This window comes from Sturnira hondurensis, unplaced genomic scaffold (assembly GCF_014824575.4).
Source record: "Sturnira hondurensis isolate 20B ecotype Veracruz unplaced genomic scaffold, ASM1482457v3 Scaffold0019428, whole genome shotgun sequence".
Lineage (NCBI taxonomy): Eukaryota > Metazoa > Chordata > Mammalia > Chiroptera > Phyllostomidae > Sturnira > Sturnira hondurensis.
In genome coordinates, this window is record NW_028092059.1 from 7,923,651 (window position 1) to 7,939,554 (window position 15,904).

General features: G+C 36.5%; 1 protein-coding gene across 1 annotated transcript; it reads left to right on the top strand.

Annotated features, from left to right (window-relative positions):
* Positions 1–3,052: 3,052 nt before the first annotated feature.
* On the top strand, positions 3,053–15,293 carry TNFAIP6 (TNF alpha induced protein 6). The gene is made up of 6 exons (XM_037027829.1): positions 3,053–3,285; positions 6,455–6,592; positions 8,026–8,187; positions 11,246–11,474; positions 13,404–13,444; positions 14,988–15,293. The coding sequence occupies exons 1-6, from the start codon at positions 3,192–3,194 to the stop codon at positions 15,155–15,157; spliced, it is 834 nt and encodes a 277-aa protein (XP_036883724.1). The 5' UTR covers positions 3,053–3,191; the 3' UTR covers positions 15,158–15,293.
* The last annotated feature ends 611 nt before the right edge of the window (positions 15,294–15,904 follow it).

The following is a 15,904-nucleotide window of genomic DNA, read 5'->3' on the forward strand; positions in this document are numbered from 1 at the left end:
CTAGTTCGCAGGCCCACACTCAATCCACTGAGCTACACCAGCTAGGGAAGAAAAGGATTTAAAAGGCCTTATCTTCTTGCCTTCTGATGTTTGAAATTCTACTTTAGAGTCTCATTTTTTAAAGTGTTTGGGTGATAGTGATGTCAATAAACCACTGTGCCAATTTAGGAGATCTTAATCTTGTTCAGTGTGCAGTCTCAACACAAGCCAGAAGTGGACTTTCCCTGACCATGTCTGTAGGCATTTAGTAGATGCCTTATGAGCATCGGGCTTCTGGGCATTGGAACATTATGGGAAAGCAACCAAAAGGGGAGCTGCCTCTGCAAAAAATAAACTAACAGGAAAACAGTCTTGCTGGGTTCTCAGCCAGTCACTGGCATGTGCAAAAGGTGCCAATGTACACCCTGCCCGATTCTACAGTGGGGGCGGGGCAGGGGAGGCAAGTTGAGGGCATGGTGGCATTTAACCATGAAGGCAGAGCATTTCACTGGCAAGTTTTTAAGCCCTTGAAAGTAATTTTTATCCAGTGTATCTTCTCTCTGCTCCTCAGACACATCCTAGATCACGGCACATGTACTGGGAGTTGAGTTGATAACTTATCTTAGGCAACTTCCAAGGTAAGTTTGTAGGTAACACTCCTTCTGCTTCACCCTCTTATTCTCCCCTCTTTGCCACCTACACCCACTGCATTTTTCCACACAAAAATCGTATTCTCTTTTCCTCCATAATAGAATTAAACACCCCCTTGTGGACAAAAAAAGGGACACATGCTAAACCTGATAACCTCAGGGGAGGCCAGCATGGCAGACCCTGCAAACTCAGAGGCTGAAAATAACCGCATAGGGTGGTATGAACATAAAAAAAAAGTGGGTCATGAAAGGTATTCATATCCTAGGCCTGTAGCTTCCTGGACAAAGGTCAATCTTTACCTTAAGTGAGCCTTCCCCATCGTCTTTTTTCATATAGGATAGCATATCTTTGAATTGTCAGAGTAATCTCCTTTTCCAGACCCCTCAAGGCACATATCCCAGAGCACAAGACCACCGAACACTTCGCTGTTATCTTGTTTTACCATCCTATGTGCTGTGAATGGTGTTAACTCTCCTGTACCTACCAGTGTAAAAGTATGTGTCTCTCTGTTTTACTTTTTATTTAGTCACAGAGATTTCCCAGCTTTGCTTTCTCATGCCCCCTTAATCTATCTCAAATGGACTTCATGTAACCTCCTTATGTTTCCACCTTTGATTCCAAAGTATAAAATAAGCTGCAAAACTGCCATTTTCTGGAGTATTTTCTCAATTCATTGAGATATTGCTTCTTGGCAAAATTGTGGTCAGTTTAGTTCAAATAAACTCATGAAAATTCTCTACAGGTTTGGACATTTCTTAAGCCAACCATCAAAGCCAGAGCCCACATCATTAGGCAGTTTCTGTACTTGCTGGATGAGAGGAAGGACAGGGTTTCCAAACTTTGTAAGGAGAAATCCTCGTCCTCTGCATGGAGAGCTGGGAAAAGGGAAGAGAAATTCTCCACCCTGGACTGGGTTAATCCATCAAAACAATCGTTAAATTTCATGTTAAAACAAGATGAACATTCACATCCTGCTGTCCCTGGAGCTTCATTAAAATGCAAACAAATAAAGGATGTGTGTCTGTTGTTAGTTATTTGACCTCAGTGAAGATTAATTTCTAACCCTTCCCTAAAAGTAATTTTTGGTAAATGAGAACCAGGGACACTAGGTACTTTGAAGAGATGCAAAAACGGCATGGCCAGTGGCCGTAACCAGGCAAAGACTAGGAAAGGCTGTGAGGATTTTGCTGTATCCCTGTGCAAGGAAAGTTATATTTACTTCCTAAGCCACAAACTTAAAATACTCATGTAATTCTACTTTCCAAAGCAATACCACAGTTTATTCCTTCCAACTATCCATTCGTCCTTTCTTGCTGACCACACTTAAACTTTCTAACCATATCAGTGAACTGGGATACAATTCTCTCATCTCTCATTTGCTGTGGGCCCCAAACAGAGATTTTGAACCCTCATAACCTATGCATGCCTCAGAGAGCATCCAATAAATTCTTCACCCTTAGCCTGTATCCCACAACTGCTTTTCTGAGGAGAGATGAGACCAAGACAAGTCTTCCGTATTCAATGCAGTGAGATCTAAGGGATTCAGGGCTAACTTCAGACCAGAGCTTGTCCAGAAATTTGGTTTTTTCAAAGAATTCCAAACACTGAAAGAACTATGAAAGGGTTCAATATGAGAGAAACAAACATAATGGAAGCAAATGGGAAGCAGTTCGGCATCAAGGGTAGAGACACCAAGTACCAACGAACAGCTTACAAGAAAAAGAAGCAAAAGCTGCCAAAAACTGGCTGTCGGTCAACAGGAAATACCACTAGCATCAGAACACTGGGGTTATCGCCAGACCTGTTACCAAAGGACCTTTCACATAAGGAGAACAAAGTTTGGGATATTTTAAGGCCCGTGACTTTACTATGATAATTATCACCTGCTCTTTTGATCATCTTCAAAGTTAGAGCGTTGGGCAAAGTAGGACCATATTTTTATTAAGCATGACTATCTACCCACCCACATTTTCTCTGCAAATTTCAAGGATTTGTGCCTTGGGGAAATTTGTGTTAGAATGCTGTTGGAATGTCTTAAGGCTCTAAAACTGGACTACATTTCTGGGAGCTGATGTATTTACCTGCTAACCACAATAAACCAAGGATGCAACAGACCCTACCCCAAGAGAAAAGCAGACAGAGGGTAAAGAAATTCTGCATCCCTGGAGGTGCTTTAGAATGTGCCAAATTGGACACACTTTTTGTTTTAAATCACTGCTGACTCTGCATCAAGTTACACAAACTTCCCAATAGAAAAGTGTCTGTGACAGACAGCATTAATGAACCCCTTCTCATGCAAGTGAATTTTAGAATGTAGATGATGAGTATATCCTCAGTTGCAGTTGCCAATGCAAATGAGTCAGAGGATTTGCTTCAGACACTGAGTTAATTGTGAAACTCTGCAGCGGGAAATGCCATTGGAGAGTAGTTGCTGACCTCACAGTTGAAAAAAACCATTTAAAAGATGTGGAAACCAGATGTTTCAGTCGTGTTGCAGCCTCTGCTCTGAGAATTTGTGCTGAGGAGCCCCTAACAGGCTATTACTTCTCTGCGACCAAGATATGATCTTCTTAATTTACTTCTTTGTCTTGCTGTGGGAAGAGGCTCACGGATGGGGATACAAGAACGGTATTTTTCACAACTCCATATGGCTTGGTAAGAAACTTCACTCATTGAGCTTGTTCTTGGGAATGTCAGTTCTTTGAATTGATGGAGAAGTGAATCAAAGCCACAGTTTTTTCTGTTCTGTTCAAGCCTGATGTTTTCAAAGAAAATGCTTAAGAAAGATAGCTTTCAGAATGCCTATACCATTTTTAGATAGTGTCCCTGCCTTCTAAAATTTAAAAATGGCTTTTTATAAAGCAAATTGTCTAGGAAAAAATAGAGGTTAATATTTATATTTCATATGCAAATATATGTTAAATTTTTCATAGCAAATGTGGTGGTATAATGGGGCATGTTTCTTTAACAACAACAACAAAAAGTAAACACCAATATATTATTTTGCTTTTATTCCATGCATTTGCAGTCAGATTTTATAGCAGGTAATAGTACCAGGACCATAGCAGGTAAAATGGGATACACAATAACTTTATAATCATTCCTCCAGGTATTCTGACTTGTAGTACATAGCTTGCTTTTTCCAAACAACTTTTGACCTAGTTTGATGAAGCCAGCTTATAATACAGAAAAAAAAAGCTAAAGCTTGTATTTCTGAATGCTTTCTTACCACTTGATTCCTTTTTTTGAACTATCCATGTACTTTTTTTACCCCTTTTGGTAGACAAGAAAAGTTGCTTTTGTTGTTGGTTTTGTTAAATACAAGTGAGGAATGACATGGGCCTAACTGTGAATATAAACAATAGACCAAAAAAGCCAAATCCTCAAAACCCAAAATACCCTTAATAGTATTCTGAACAGTACTTTTATTTTCATGATACAAATCAATAGTGCTTTATGTCCATTACTGTATTTGATAGTGAAAATATTTTGAATTCTCAGGAAGAAAATTGAGGGATTCTTGTATAAAATAAGGCAATAAAGCGAAAGCAAAATTAACCTACATCTTCCTTTTGTGCTTGCTAAGCAGCACACGGTTATAGAATATTTCAGCCTGTTTCTCCCTGGTAATAATAACTGCAGTCATGTGGATTTCATTAAAAAGCTTGATTTGCAGTGCACAGCCTTGCCCCCTCTTTTTTGCAGCTTGAGCCAGTGAGCTAGTTTAATGCAGAACAGTGAGATCCATTTGGCCAAGATGGGGTCTGGGATTCACTAGAGGAATGAACAAGTCTCTGTTTATTGTCACTGCACACAATCATACTTAGAAATATGCACATATTTTTCACACATGAGAAAGATTGTCACGAAGCTAGTAACAATGAAACCCACATGGATGAACTGTGAAATGCTGTAAAACTTTCTGATGATGAAGTAATTTGGAGCTATTGTTGGTTTTCTTAAAAAGCATTTTTGTATTTTACAAAAATACAAACCTGAATAATAGAAGTTCAGTCCTAGAGGTAGAGAGAGCAAACCCAAATGTTTGTTAATAGTGTGCTGCAAATTTGAGGCTTGGGGTAATTGCACATTGCTTCAATCTGGGACAAATTATTGACCAGTCAACCTGGCACAAATTATTTACAGTTGGTTAGGTCAATATAGTATTAGAAACTATTTAAGGAGGAAAGGAAGTTTGCAAGAATCAGATAGCAACTATCAAGAACAAGGCACTTTAAACCCTTGGTCTCGGTTGCACCCTGGTAAGATGAGAAGGCTGAAATAGAGGACCCCTAAGGTTGATTTTTAACTCTGGTATCATTAAGTTAAACCATCGTAAATAGTGACCATCTGTGCTTGCATTGCTCACTAGTGTCCAAGTTGCTTGGGCACAGGACTTGATCCATGGCACCTAGCAAAGTACCTCATAGTATATGCTCAAAACAACCAGATTGGAAACTAGTGAAAGGGCAGTGAACTGAGGCTTTGCCATAAAAAGGGAGAAATGACCTTGTGTTCTCTGACTTAAAAGTATCAAATTAAGGTCTTCAGTAATGGGCCTTTACGTTACCATGTAACGTATCAAAGGATCCCCTGCAGTCCAGAAAAGCAGGGAAAATGCCGCCAAACAGTATCCCCTGTTCAACTGAGGCAATGTCTACTTCAGCCTGGGGAGGAGAGCAAGGAACAGTATTTCGAACAGAGCCAGCTTCATGTCACTGCCTGCCAAGATATATGTGTTCTCGTTGAAAGTGGTCTTGATGGTAGCTGAATGCACAGCTTAGGGCACAGGGACTGAACCATTATGACAGTCTACTTGGAACGGTTAGAGCTGTCTTATGATTACTGTCCTGGGAATCCTTCCACATTGTTTCCATGGCAAAATGCATTCCCAACTCAAAACAATCAATTTAAATAGTGATCTACTGGGAGACAACTCACGTATGATTTAACACCACCAAAAATATGTTGGGAACAAATGTGAACTAAAAGAAAACAAAACAGATAAAGAACTTAGGAACCAGTAGTTAGGTGTGCCCAGGTTTTTCTCTGCTGTATTTGAATCTAGGGTTGTTCTTTTAAACTTTTTTGTTTATTGATTTGAGAGAGAGAGGAAAGAACAGAGAGAAAAACAACCATTTGTTGTTCCTCTTATCGATGCATTCATTTGTTCATTCTTGTATGTGCCCTGACTGGGGGTCGAACCTGCAGCCTCGGCATACTGGGGACAATGCTCCAACGAACTAAGCTTACCCAGCCAGGGCAATTGTCTTTTCTTTAATGCAATATTTGTTTGCTTTAGATTCCTTCAAACTTTCCCTCGGTTTTTTATTTGTTTACTAAATTCTCAATTATATTGCATTAGTCATTTCCCTCAAATGGATATTTTGGCTTATTTTTCTCCGTCATTGTGAGTTTACACAATGGGTCAATTTCAATGGTTTTCTTTGCCTTCACCTCCTTTTTTCTCCCATGAATTACCTTCTCAAGTTCTATGTGACTTAAAGCCAAAAAAGAGTAAAAACGTTTTTATCTTTGGTAGTATAGAAATACAATGTGCTAAACTCTTTCATGCTGTCAGTTCAGAAATAAAATCTAGCCTTGAATTTCTGTCTATGCCACCAGATTTCCTGAAAATTCCCCCTCATCCATAATTTTTCCCCAAAGCTTTCTAATAATGAAAAATGTAGTTACCCAAGGCAGCTGAACTAGGGAACCCTTTGGCAGGAACAATAGCTGATGTAATCTTCCAGCTGAGGTCACAAAATTTCCCTGATCCACAAGAATCATAGTAGTGCATTTATGACATTTTGTGAATTCACAGAGCAAGCAGCAGGCGTGTACCACAGAGAAGCTCGGTCTGGCAAGTACAAACTCACCTACGCAGAAGCAAAGGAAGTGTGTGAATATGAAGGCGGCCGTCTCGCCACTTACAAGCAGCTAGAGGCAGCCAGAAAAATTGGTAAATGATTTGACAATCACTTGCTTTCTGTCGCCCTCGGAGGGAATATATTCCACCTTCCCTGTAACCCTTCAATAAGTCTTTGCTCTTCTACCCTGCTAACTGTTCTCTAAGCTCCTATGCCGTCTCTGCCCTCCAGCTTTCCCATCTTCTCTGCCTAGAGCTAGCTAGTGGAAAGTTCCTAGTACTAGCAACTTATATGGGGACACAACCCATTGTGAGATAATAAATGAAAATCATAAGAAAACATGCAGATATTAACTCTGTATCATTTAAATTCCTCATAAATTTGAAGCCATTACTATTCATCTTTAATACTGTTTCATCTCTTACTGACTTCTGAGTACGGGTTTCCTTTAGCAGTTAGATGAAGTTACTACATCAAATCTTACAAGGAAATTTACTTGGCAGGATAAAACATTGAATTTAGTGGCCTTTTTCTAATTTTTTTCAATGTTTTCTTTTTTTAACATTATGTGGGAGAATGCATTTGTATTTCAGGATTAAAAGCTATGAGGAAAAGGAGGATGAGCAAGTTATGAGATGGCAGGAGAAAGAAACTAGGAAAATGATGTCAGGAGACCCGTTGAAAACCCAATTATCAACAAGTGCTTTTTGTTTTTTTATTTTTAAAAAATGGCCTGCTACCATCTCTCTTGGGCTTTCAGGAGTTTCCAAAGGGCCACTCACATTTGGAACTCTTCTCCATTGAAGAAACGCCTTTGCTGATAGGAAAATTGATAGCAAAGGTTATGCTATTATTATACATTACCCAAGGTGAAAATACAGATGTTCTCTAAAATGCCCCAAAGTCTCCCCAGGTAACTGTTCATTCTGTTCCCACAGGACTGAGTGACACAGTAACTGGCACGATGGATACAAAAGCCAGAGCTGTTATTAGCTGCCTTGGACTTCAAGTAAAATTGTTCTCAGATGGCACTGGCAAATATTTGAACCGCCTCCAGAGTTGAGCAAGAAAAATAGGGCTGAGACCTTGTTTGAAATTTATGAGTGCTTTTATCACTCTTCAAAGTTTTCAAAATATTAGCAATATTTTAATTGGTCCTGAAATAGAAATTAATTAAACTATCATCTGGAAATTTTTTTCATGACTGATAGTAACTTCAGAAATTAACTCATTGCACTGGATAGGTCATTGGTGAAAAGAAGCCAGCTCTGAACATGCATTGTTTTCATATTCATGGCATTATGATTTCTAGTTCATCTGCATCTTCTTTTTTAAGGCGTAATTTTCTACTAAAAGTCAGATGTTATATTTTAATAGGTGTTCCAATTTTATGTTATTTAAAAAAAAAACAATTTTCCCCCTTTTGCATGAAACTGTTACAGCTGGAAGGGGCCATCATTATAAAGATGAGCTTCTCTCAGCTGAGTTTACCAGTTAAGTGTAAAACCCACTCATTCTCTTGCAGGATTTCATGTCTGTGCTGCTGGGTGGATGGCCAAGGGCAGAGTTGGATACCCCATTGTGAAGCCAGGGCCCAACTGTGGATTTGGAAAAACTGGTATCATTGATTACGGAGTCCGTCTCAATAGGAGTGAAAAATGGGATGCTTATTGCTACAACCCACATGGTTTGTTAAAAATAATAATTTTTATATTTTTCAAAAGTTATATTACTAAGAGGTTGTTAAAACAAAATAACTTTTTTCCAGACATAAACCAATTTAGTGATGATAATTACTAATAACTACCGTGCACTGAGTGATTATGCTGTGTTAGACACTGATTTATATTCCCTAATCTACTGTCACTCAGTATTCACCACCCTGCATGGAAGTATTATTATACCCATTTTAAAACTTTTAAGTGTTTATTGATTTGAGAGAGAGAGAGAGAAATACCAGTAGGTTGCCTCCCATTCCCATCCCCATCAGGATCAAACTTGTATACTAGGTGCCCATATTTTGCCTTGTATAATGTGCTCAAATTTTCAGGGAAAAAATCTCTCATTTTAATTTTTCATTAAATTATTTATTTATTTGTATATAGATACTTGTTTTGCGTATTCTAAAGAAATTTTAACATTCATTTTTCAACATATTATGGTACAAGTATAAGAAATTTTATGAGCCAGTAACAAATGTATGGTATTTACACATCAGAGGAGGCCAAGAACTCTTCATCACTGTCAACATCAGAAGTATCGTCTTCTTCAATTTCTATATTACATTATAAACATAGATAAAAGAAAAACATTTATATAGATACAGAATTAGTACTACCCATGCATAATGCACATCCTTACTTTTTCCTCAAAAATTTGGGCAAAAACGTGCACATTGTAGACAGCAAAATATAGTATATACCCTGACTGGAAGTTGGACCTTCAACCTTTTGGTGTATAAGATAATGCTCCAACCAACTGAGCCACAGTGGCAAGAGCTATACCATTTTAGAAATCAGGAAAAGGGTGTAAGGGCTTCAGTAATTGCCCTGGCTGAGTGCTCAGTTGGTTGGAGTGTGGCCCCATACACCAAAATGTTGCAGGATTAATCCTGGTTGGGGCACATATGGGAGGCAACCGATTGATGTTTCTCTCTCAAATTATTGTTTTTCTCTTTATCTCTCTCCTTCTCTGACTCTTTCCTCTCTCTCTAAAATCTATAAAAACTTATCTCCAGGTAAGGATTAAAATATAAATGAATAGCCCCAGCTGGTGTGGCACAGTGGGTTGAGCACTGGCCTGAGAACAGAAGAGTGATCGGTTCCATTCCCAAGAAGGGCATGTGCCTGGGTTGCAGGTCAAGGTCCCTAGGTGGAGGTGTGCGAGAGGCAACCAATTGATTTTTTTTCCCTCTGGCACATTGATGTTTCTCTCCCTCTCTTTCTTCCTCTCTTCCCCTCTCTCTAAAGTACATACACACATACATACATACATACATACGTACGTACATAAAATCTTATCAATCAATCAATAAATAGCTTAAGTAACTTATCCAAACTTAGGCTAGTCAGGGATCTAGTCAACTTTATGATCCAAACTCAGGGATCTAGTCAACTTTGTGAATCTATTATTTTCGAAATAAAAATATGAGGCAAATACTATATGTAACATAAAATATCCAACTGAATAGATATAGCTAAATAGACAATCAAAATAGGTCAATATTTGAATTTTTATCCTAACCTAATAGTGTATACGACAAAGAAAAGATTTTACAGGACAGAGAGAGTTACTCCAAAAGCTGGCATTGTACAAACTTAAGTACATATATAAACTTAAGTACATTGTATAAATTTTAATAATGTAATAAGAATAGCTTACATTTTGTATACCATCCTTAAGTTATTGTCCCTATTTTATCCTCAGAATAATCCTGTGGGAAGTGACAGGAGAGACGTGATTATGCTTATTTTCCCAGGGAAGAAACTGAGATGTGGGGCGGTCACAGAGCACTCGTACTAGGCCTCCGATCTTTGTCACTCCCCAACCTTTTTAAGACCCTCTTCTATCTTGGACATAAGCTTCCTTAACACCTATGGCAGTAAAGATGCTAATATAATTGTTTTAAATAGTTGCTTTAAAGGAGAATATTCTTGGCAGAAGCCTGAAATTGATAAAATGAAAAACATCGACTGCTACCAGAGTCAGCACTACCCGGATTATTTTTGACTGTCCAGGTTTTATTTTATTTTTCAAGACACTAGACACTTACCTGATATGGAATTAAAATTAATCAGGGACCATCCACAGCTTTCCCTCTGGGTCATACTGCAAGTCATTGGGTCTGGCTGAGGTTGTTCTTATAACAGGTTGTGACACAATATAAAACCATAAAATAAAATTAAAAAATGAGCCCTGGCTGTGTAGCTCAGTTGGTTAGAGAATTGATCTGTTATGCCAGGGTTATGGGTTCCACCCCCGGTCAGGGCACAACCAGGAATCAGCTGATGAATGCATAGATAAGTGGGACAACAAACTGGCTCTGTCTTTCTCCATTTCATATCTGTAAATATATATTTTTTAATTTTAAAAAAAGTGACCTAAAAAAACAAACATAAATATATTGACCAAATTCTCAAATAAGACTAGGTGTTCACTTATGCAAAAACCCATAAAAAGAGTATAAAAAGATTATAAATTACTCCTTGTAACTGGATTAGAGTGACCTTCAAGGTCTCTTCTAATCCTGAAATTCCATAATGATTTTCAAAACTGAATTTATTAGACTCTTTAGTCTAAATATTCCAGTCCCCGAAGACACAGGGATGACACGACAGGACAAAAAAATCCCTGTGGTCTTGACTGGGCTGTTGGTAGCATGAATATATGTATTTGTCAAAGCATATGGATGTGTACTCATGAGATTTGTGCATTTTATGCTTAAATGGTAAAAAGAAGCAAAAATGTAACCAGGAGCACAATTAAATTACTTTTTATTATTGCTGCTTTATTTTTAAAAAATTCACAATTGTCTGCTTATTTTAGAGTATTGAGTAATCATTGATGAAAAATTCATTTATTCTTTAGCTTCAAGAATACACTATATAGTACAAGTGATGTATTTAAGCTATTTCTTTATTATTTCATAAAAAGTAATAAATAGATGAATACTACGATGCAAATATCATTTTAAAGTAGGAATAATTTTTTTCTAATGCTTTCTTATCTTTTTTTCCCCATTTCAGCAAAAGAATGTGGTGGTGTCTTTACAGATCCAAAGAGAATTTTTAAATCTCCAGGCTTCCCAAATGAGTATGATGATAACCAGATCTGCTACTGGCACATTAGACTCCAGTATGGTCAGCGTATTCACCTGAGTTTCCTGGACTTTGACCTTGAAGATGACCCAGCTTGCTTGGCTGACTATTTTGAAATATATGACAGTTACGACGATATCCATGGCTTTGTGGGAAGGTACGTGTTGTTTCCCCATACATGAATCTAAAGGAACATTCGATACTGTGTTTAATGTTTCTTTAATTTCCCCTAACTGTCTCTACAATATTGATTTTCCAGTGTTTCTACACTCCTACAATACCACAAAGATTTTTCACAGCATGTTAAATGACTATCAGCTGCTACTTATTTTTTAAAATAGTGATAGCCACCTTTTGATTATTGTTAAGCTGTAACAATTAGTTTTATAGTCTATTTAGAAAGACCTCAGGATTAACTAACAACAGGAAAAAGAAAGATGTGAGATGGGAAATTCATTGAGGTTTTAAGTGTTCTAATTTCTGTCAACCTCTAAAAATAATGATAAACTCAGTAATTGGTGCCTTTCTTCTGGGTACAAAGCATTGTGCTAAATATTATGGATATAAAGTAAATAAGCAAATTATAGTCTCTTCTTTCACACAATTTAGCTAAACCTACAATAAGAATCTTCTTAAAAATAGCTTTCTTTGCCATAAAAAGCAACTGCTCTTTTCCTCAATATTTCTCCCTTGGTTTTCAACATGTTTACTGGGACACAATATTTTTGTGTTTTTGCCCTCCAAATTTAATATAGTTTAAATTTTGAAAGCCTCACAAAATATTCCAATTTTAAAAGTGAGCAATTAGGTGTTTTCTATATTCAGGTCACTATTTAATAATGTCCATAGACTATCAGTTATCAATTCTCCATTATCCATGACAGTTATTTAATAAAAGAACATAGCCCTGGCTGGTGTGGCTCAGTGGATTGAGTGCAGGCCTGAGAACTAAAGGATCGCAGTTCGATTCCCAGTTGGGGCACATGCCTAGGTTGCGGGCCAGTTCCCAGCAGAAGACGCATGAGAGGCAACCATACGTTGATGTTTCTCCCCCTCTCTCCTTCCCTTCCCCTCTAAAGATAAATACATAAAATCTTTTTAAAAATAAAATAAATAAAAGAATATTGGGAACAATTAAAAATGACAGACACAAGAGTTTTTACATTGACTTTGAAATGTGTAATTAAAGACAAAGAAAACAAAGGCATTTCTTGCATAAATGAACTACTTTTTGGAGAGAAGTGTTTTTTTGCTTTGTTTTGTTTTATTCTTTGGCTGAGACTACCACTATACAAAAAATACAAATAGTTTTTAAAGTAGTTTCAAAGAGACATAAAGTGGGTTGAATGAATGAAGGACAAAATATTTTTTAAAAGAATGTACCTCCTTTTTTGCATTTAGGATGATGTTTTTATTCTAAACCTAGTTTCACAAATCAGTTACAGCCCTAGATTTAAAAAACAAGACATTTACCATTTTTAAAGGATTTCAACAGGTTATAAATTTATATTGTGGAATTTACCTTTGTAATAGACTTTCCACCCCTCTGAAATAAATTACACCTTTGGAAACTGACAGAGCCCTCAGCTTTTATGTAATGTGCAAGGGAGTCCCTTTCAAGGCATGATTTTTATTAAAATCAAACTCTCTTACATCTATAAGTTCCAATGTAATTTTTCTATGTTTAAATCTGTATACTCTAGAATTTCAAAATATAATGTCACCAACTATACACTCATCGTCTTTCTACTGTGAAGAAAACTTTATGGGATTAAAGAGAAACAAATTTTTAATTTTCCCAAAAGATTCAAATTATCTGCTGCACAAATAATTTTGTAGGTACAGAGAGTGGAAATGCCACATATCCTTTCTTAAGAATCTCATTACTTCTTTGAGAAGATTACTTCAGATAATGTTTTACCCTCTTCTCCCTTACAAATTCAAATTAAAAAAAACAATAAAATATTAGTAAAATGAGCCATTAGTTAGGGAAAATAAAGCACTTTAGTTATTGATAAGAACTACTTCCAATAGCTATATAAGATTCATTCATGTGACCTCTCTTTTTAAAAAATTTCCTTTTCAGATACTGTGGGGATGAGCTTCCAGAAGACATCATTAGTACAGGTAATGGCTCTAAATTAAGGAACAAAAAACTATGATTTCTTTTCTCAGTGTCATTGAAAGTGAAAGACCCAGTAGTCATTATTATCTACTTTTTCAAGTTGAGAGAACTGTGGACAGATGTAGCATGCTGGCTTTTGAAATTCAAAGTATTTATTTTTACTTAAAGAAAGATTTATGCCAACTTCTTACACTGAAAATGTGTAGAAACTCTTGCTATCTGCAGAAAATTGCAGTCTGAGATAGTCTTGAATCTGCAAATTCATGAATACTGCTGTGGGTTATAATTTCCATAAAATGTAACTAAAGGCCAACATTTTTCATTGATAAAGAATTGAAGTAATTTATAAAGTAGTTAAAAATACCTTCTGTTGCCCTGGCTGGGTGGCTCAGTTGGTCGGAGCATCATTCCATACGCCAATAGTTGTGGTTTGACCTCCTGCCAGGGCACTTACCTAGGTTGTGGACTCCATCCCCAGTCCGGGCAAATATGGGAGGCAACCACTGATGTTTCTCACATGGATGTGTCTCTATCTCTCTCTTTCCCTTCTCTCTCTCTCTAAAATCAATAAACATGGCCTCCAGTGAGGACTGAAAAAAAGACCTTCTGCCACTGAAACAAATTTTACAACTTATTTATTGCATTTTTAAATCTTAGTATAGCATTTCCCAGAGAGAGTCGTAAAGAGCATAGTATCATAAAAAGTTTTTAAATAGGTGCTACCTGAGAAAAGCGCTCTAAGGTCAAATAAATTTGGGTAACATTGGGTTCAGTACTGTTAAACAGGTTTCTCTATTGGAAGACAGCAGAGACCTTTTAATATGCCTATTATGCAGAGTGCATCTCAAAAGGCTACCTATGGTAGGCAATGCTTTCCAAATTGCTTTCCTCCTGCAAATTATTTTGTGTGCCTTTGTTCCATGTAATGTAACCTCAAGAAATGTCCTTGTAGTAGCATAAACTTACCTCATTAAGCAATACCACTGCTATTAACCCAAACTGCTATTTTCTGCCTAAGAACATTGATTTTCTTAGATGTCATTTTTCTTTTTCATCACCAGCATTAGTATTTGGCATTTTAGATGCTATATTTTCCCTCCAAACCATAAAATTATCACCATGCTTATGCAATTAAAAGCATCAGTCCTCAAGCTGATTTGCTACTAGCTACACTACTCATATACCCTAGCCTTGCGCACAATTCTCATTTACTCATCATTATCAGAAAAGATGGAACTACTTGTTCAATTTTTGAATGAATAGTGCTTAAAACTTATTAATTCATTATTCTGTTACAATCTCCCAAGGAAAAACGAACTTTTAAAACCTTTTGTTCATCTGTTATTCTTGTCATAAGGACATATTTTGTTAACTAAAGGTTAAAAGAAGACATCTTATGAGCTGTAGGAAGTAGATGGGGGATGAGAACCTGATTTTTAAAAAGAGAGGGAAGGAGAGTCCAAAGGAAGCCCTGAAAGGGCATCTTTGTCAGCTAAACTGAAGGAGACTAACATCTTTGTTCTTTTGCATCTTCTTCCTCCCCAGGAAATGTCATGACCTTAAAGTTTCTAAGCGATGCTTCCGTGACAGCAGGAGGTTTCCGAATCAAATACGTTGCAGTGGATCCTCCATCAAAATCCAGTCAAGGAAAAAATACAAGTACTATTGCTACTGGAAATAAAAACTTTTTAGCTGGAAGATTTAGCCATTTATAAAACAAACAAAAAAGGGACATTTAGTATTTATGTTTGAATCTTTTGGAACCCCTTGGATCTCACTTTTATAGTTTTATTATTGTTATTAGCATTTATTTATTACTTTTCTAAATGTAAATGCAATACCTAATAATTTTGAGAAAATTGGAAACTGCAACCGTGTGCAGATGATGTGTTGTAAAAAAAATACAGAAAACTTTAAAGGAATAAAATCTCTCATAATCTCACTACATGAAAATAACAGGTATTAACATTTACATATATTTTTTGGTCATTTTTCTATTTGTGGTATCTGTATATATGCATTTGTATTTGAAATTTTGGAATTCTGCTCTATATTTTTTATCTCTTTTAACCTTTGAAATATATAGTTTAAGCATTCCCCCATATAATTGGGTATTGTATAAAATCGTGATTTTGAACAGCTATAAAATATTTCATGGTATGATTATTCCTTACTTTATTTTAGCCTCTCTCTGTTATGAGATTTTTAGATTGTTTTTCATAAATATTGCTTTAATAAACATCCTTGAACATATGCATTTGTAGAGCTCTCTAATTATTTGGGGTAGGGTGCTAGAAGTAGCCTTACTGAGTCACAGATAAATTAAAATAGAATTTTCTTTTTTGATAAGCAAAATAAAATAACATTGTGGTTTGAATTTGCGGTATGATTAATGGTTGATTTATATATTATTTGTCCAGTTTCATTTCTTTTGTGAATTATTCTTCTTTTTCACTTTTTTA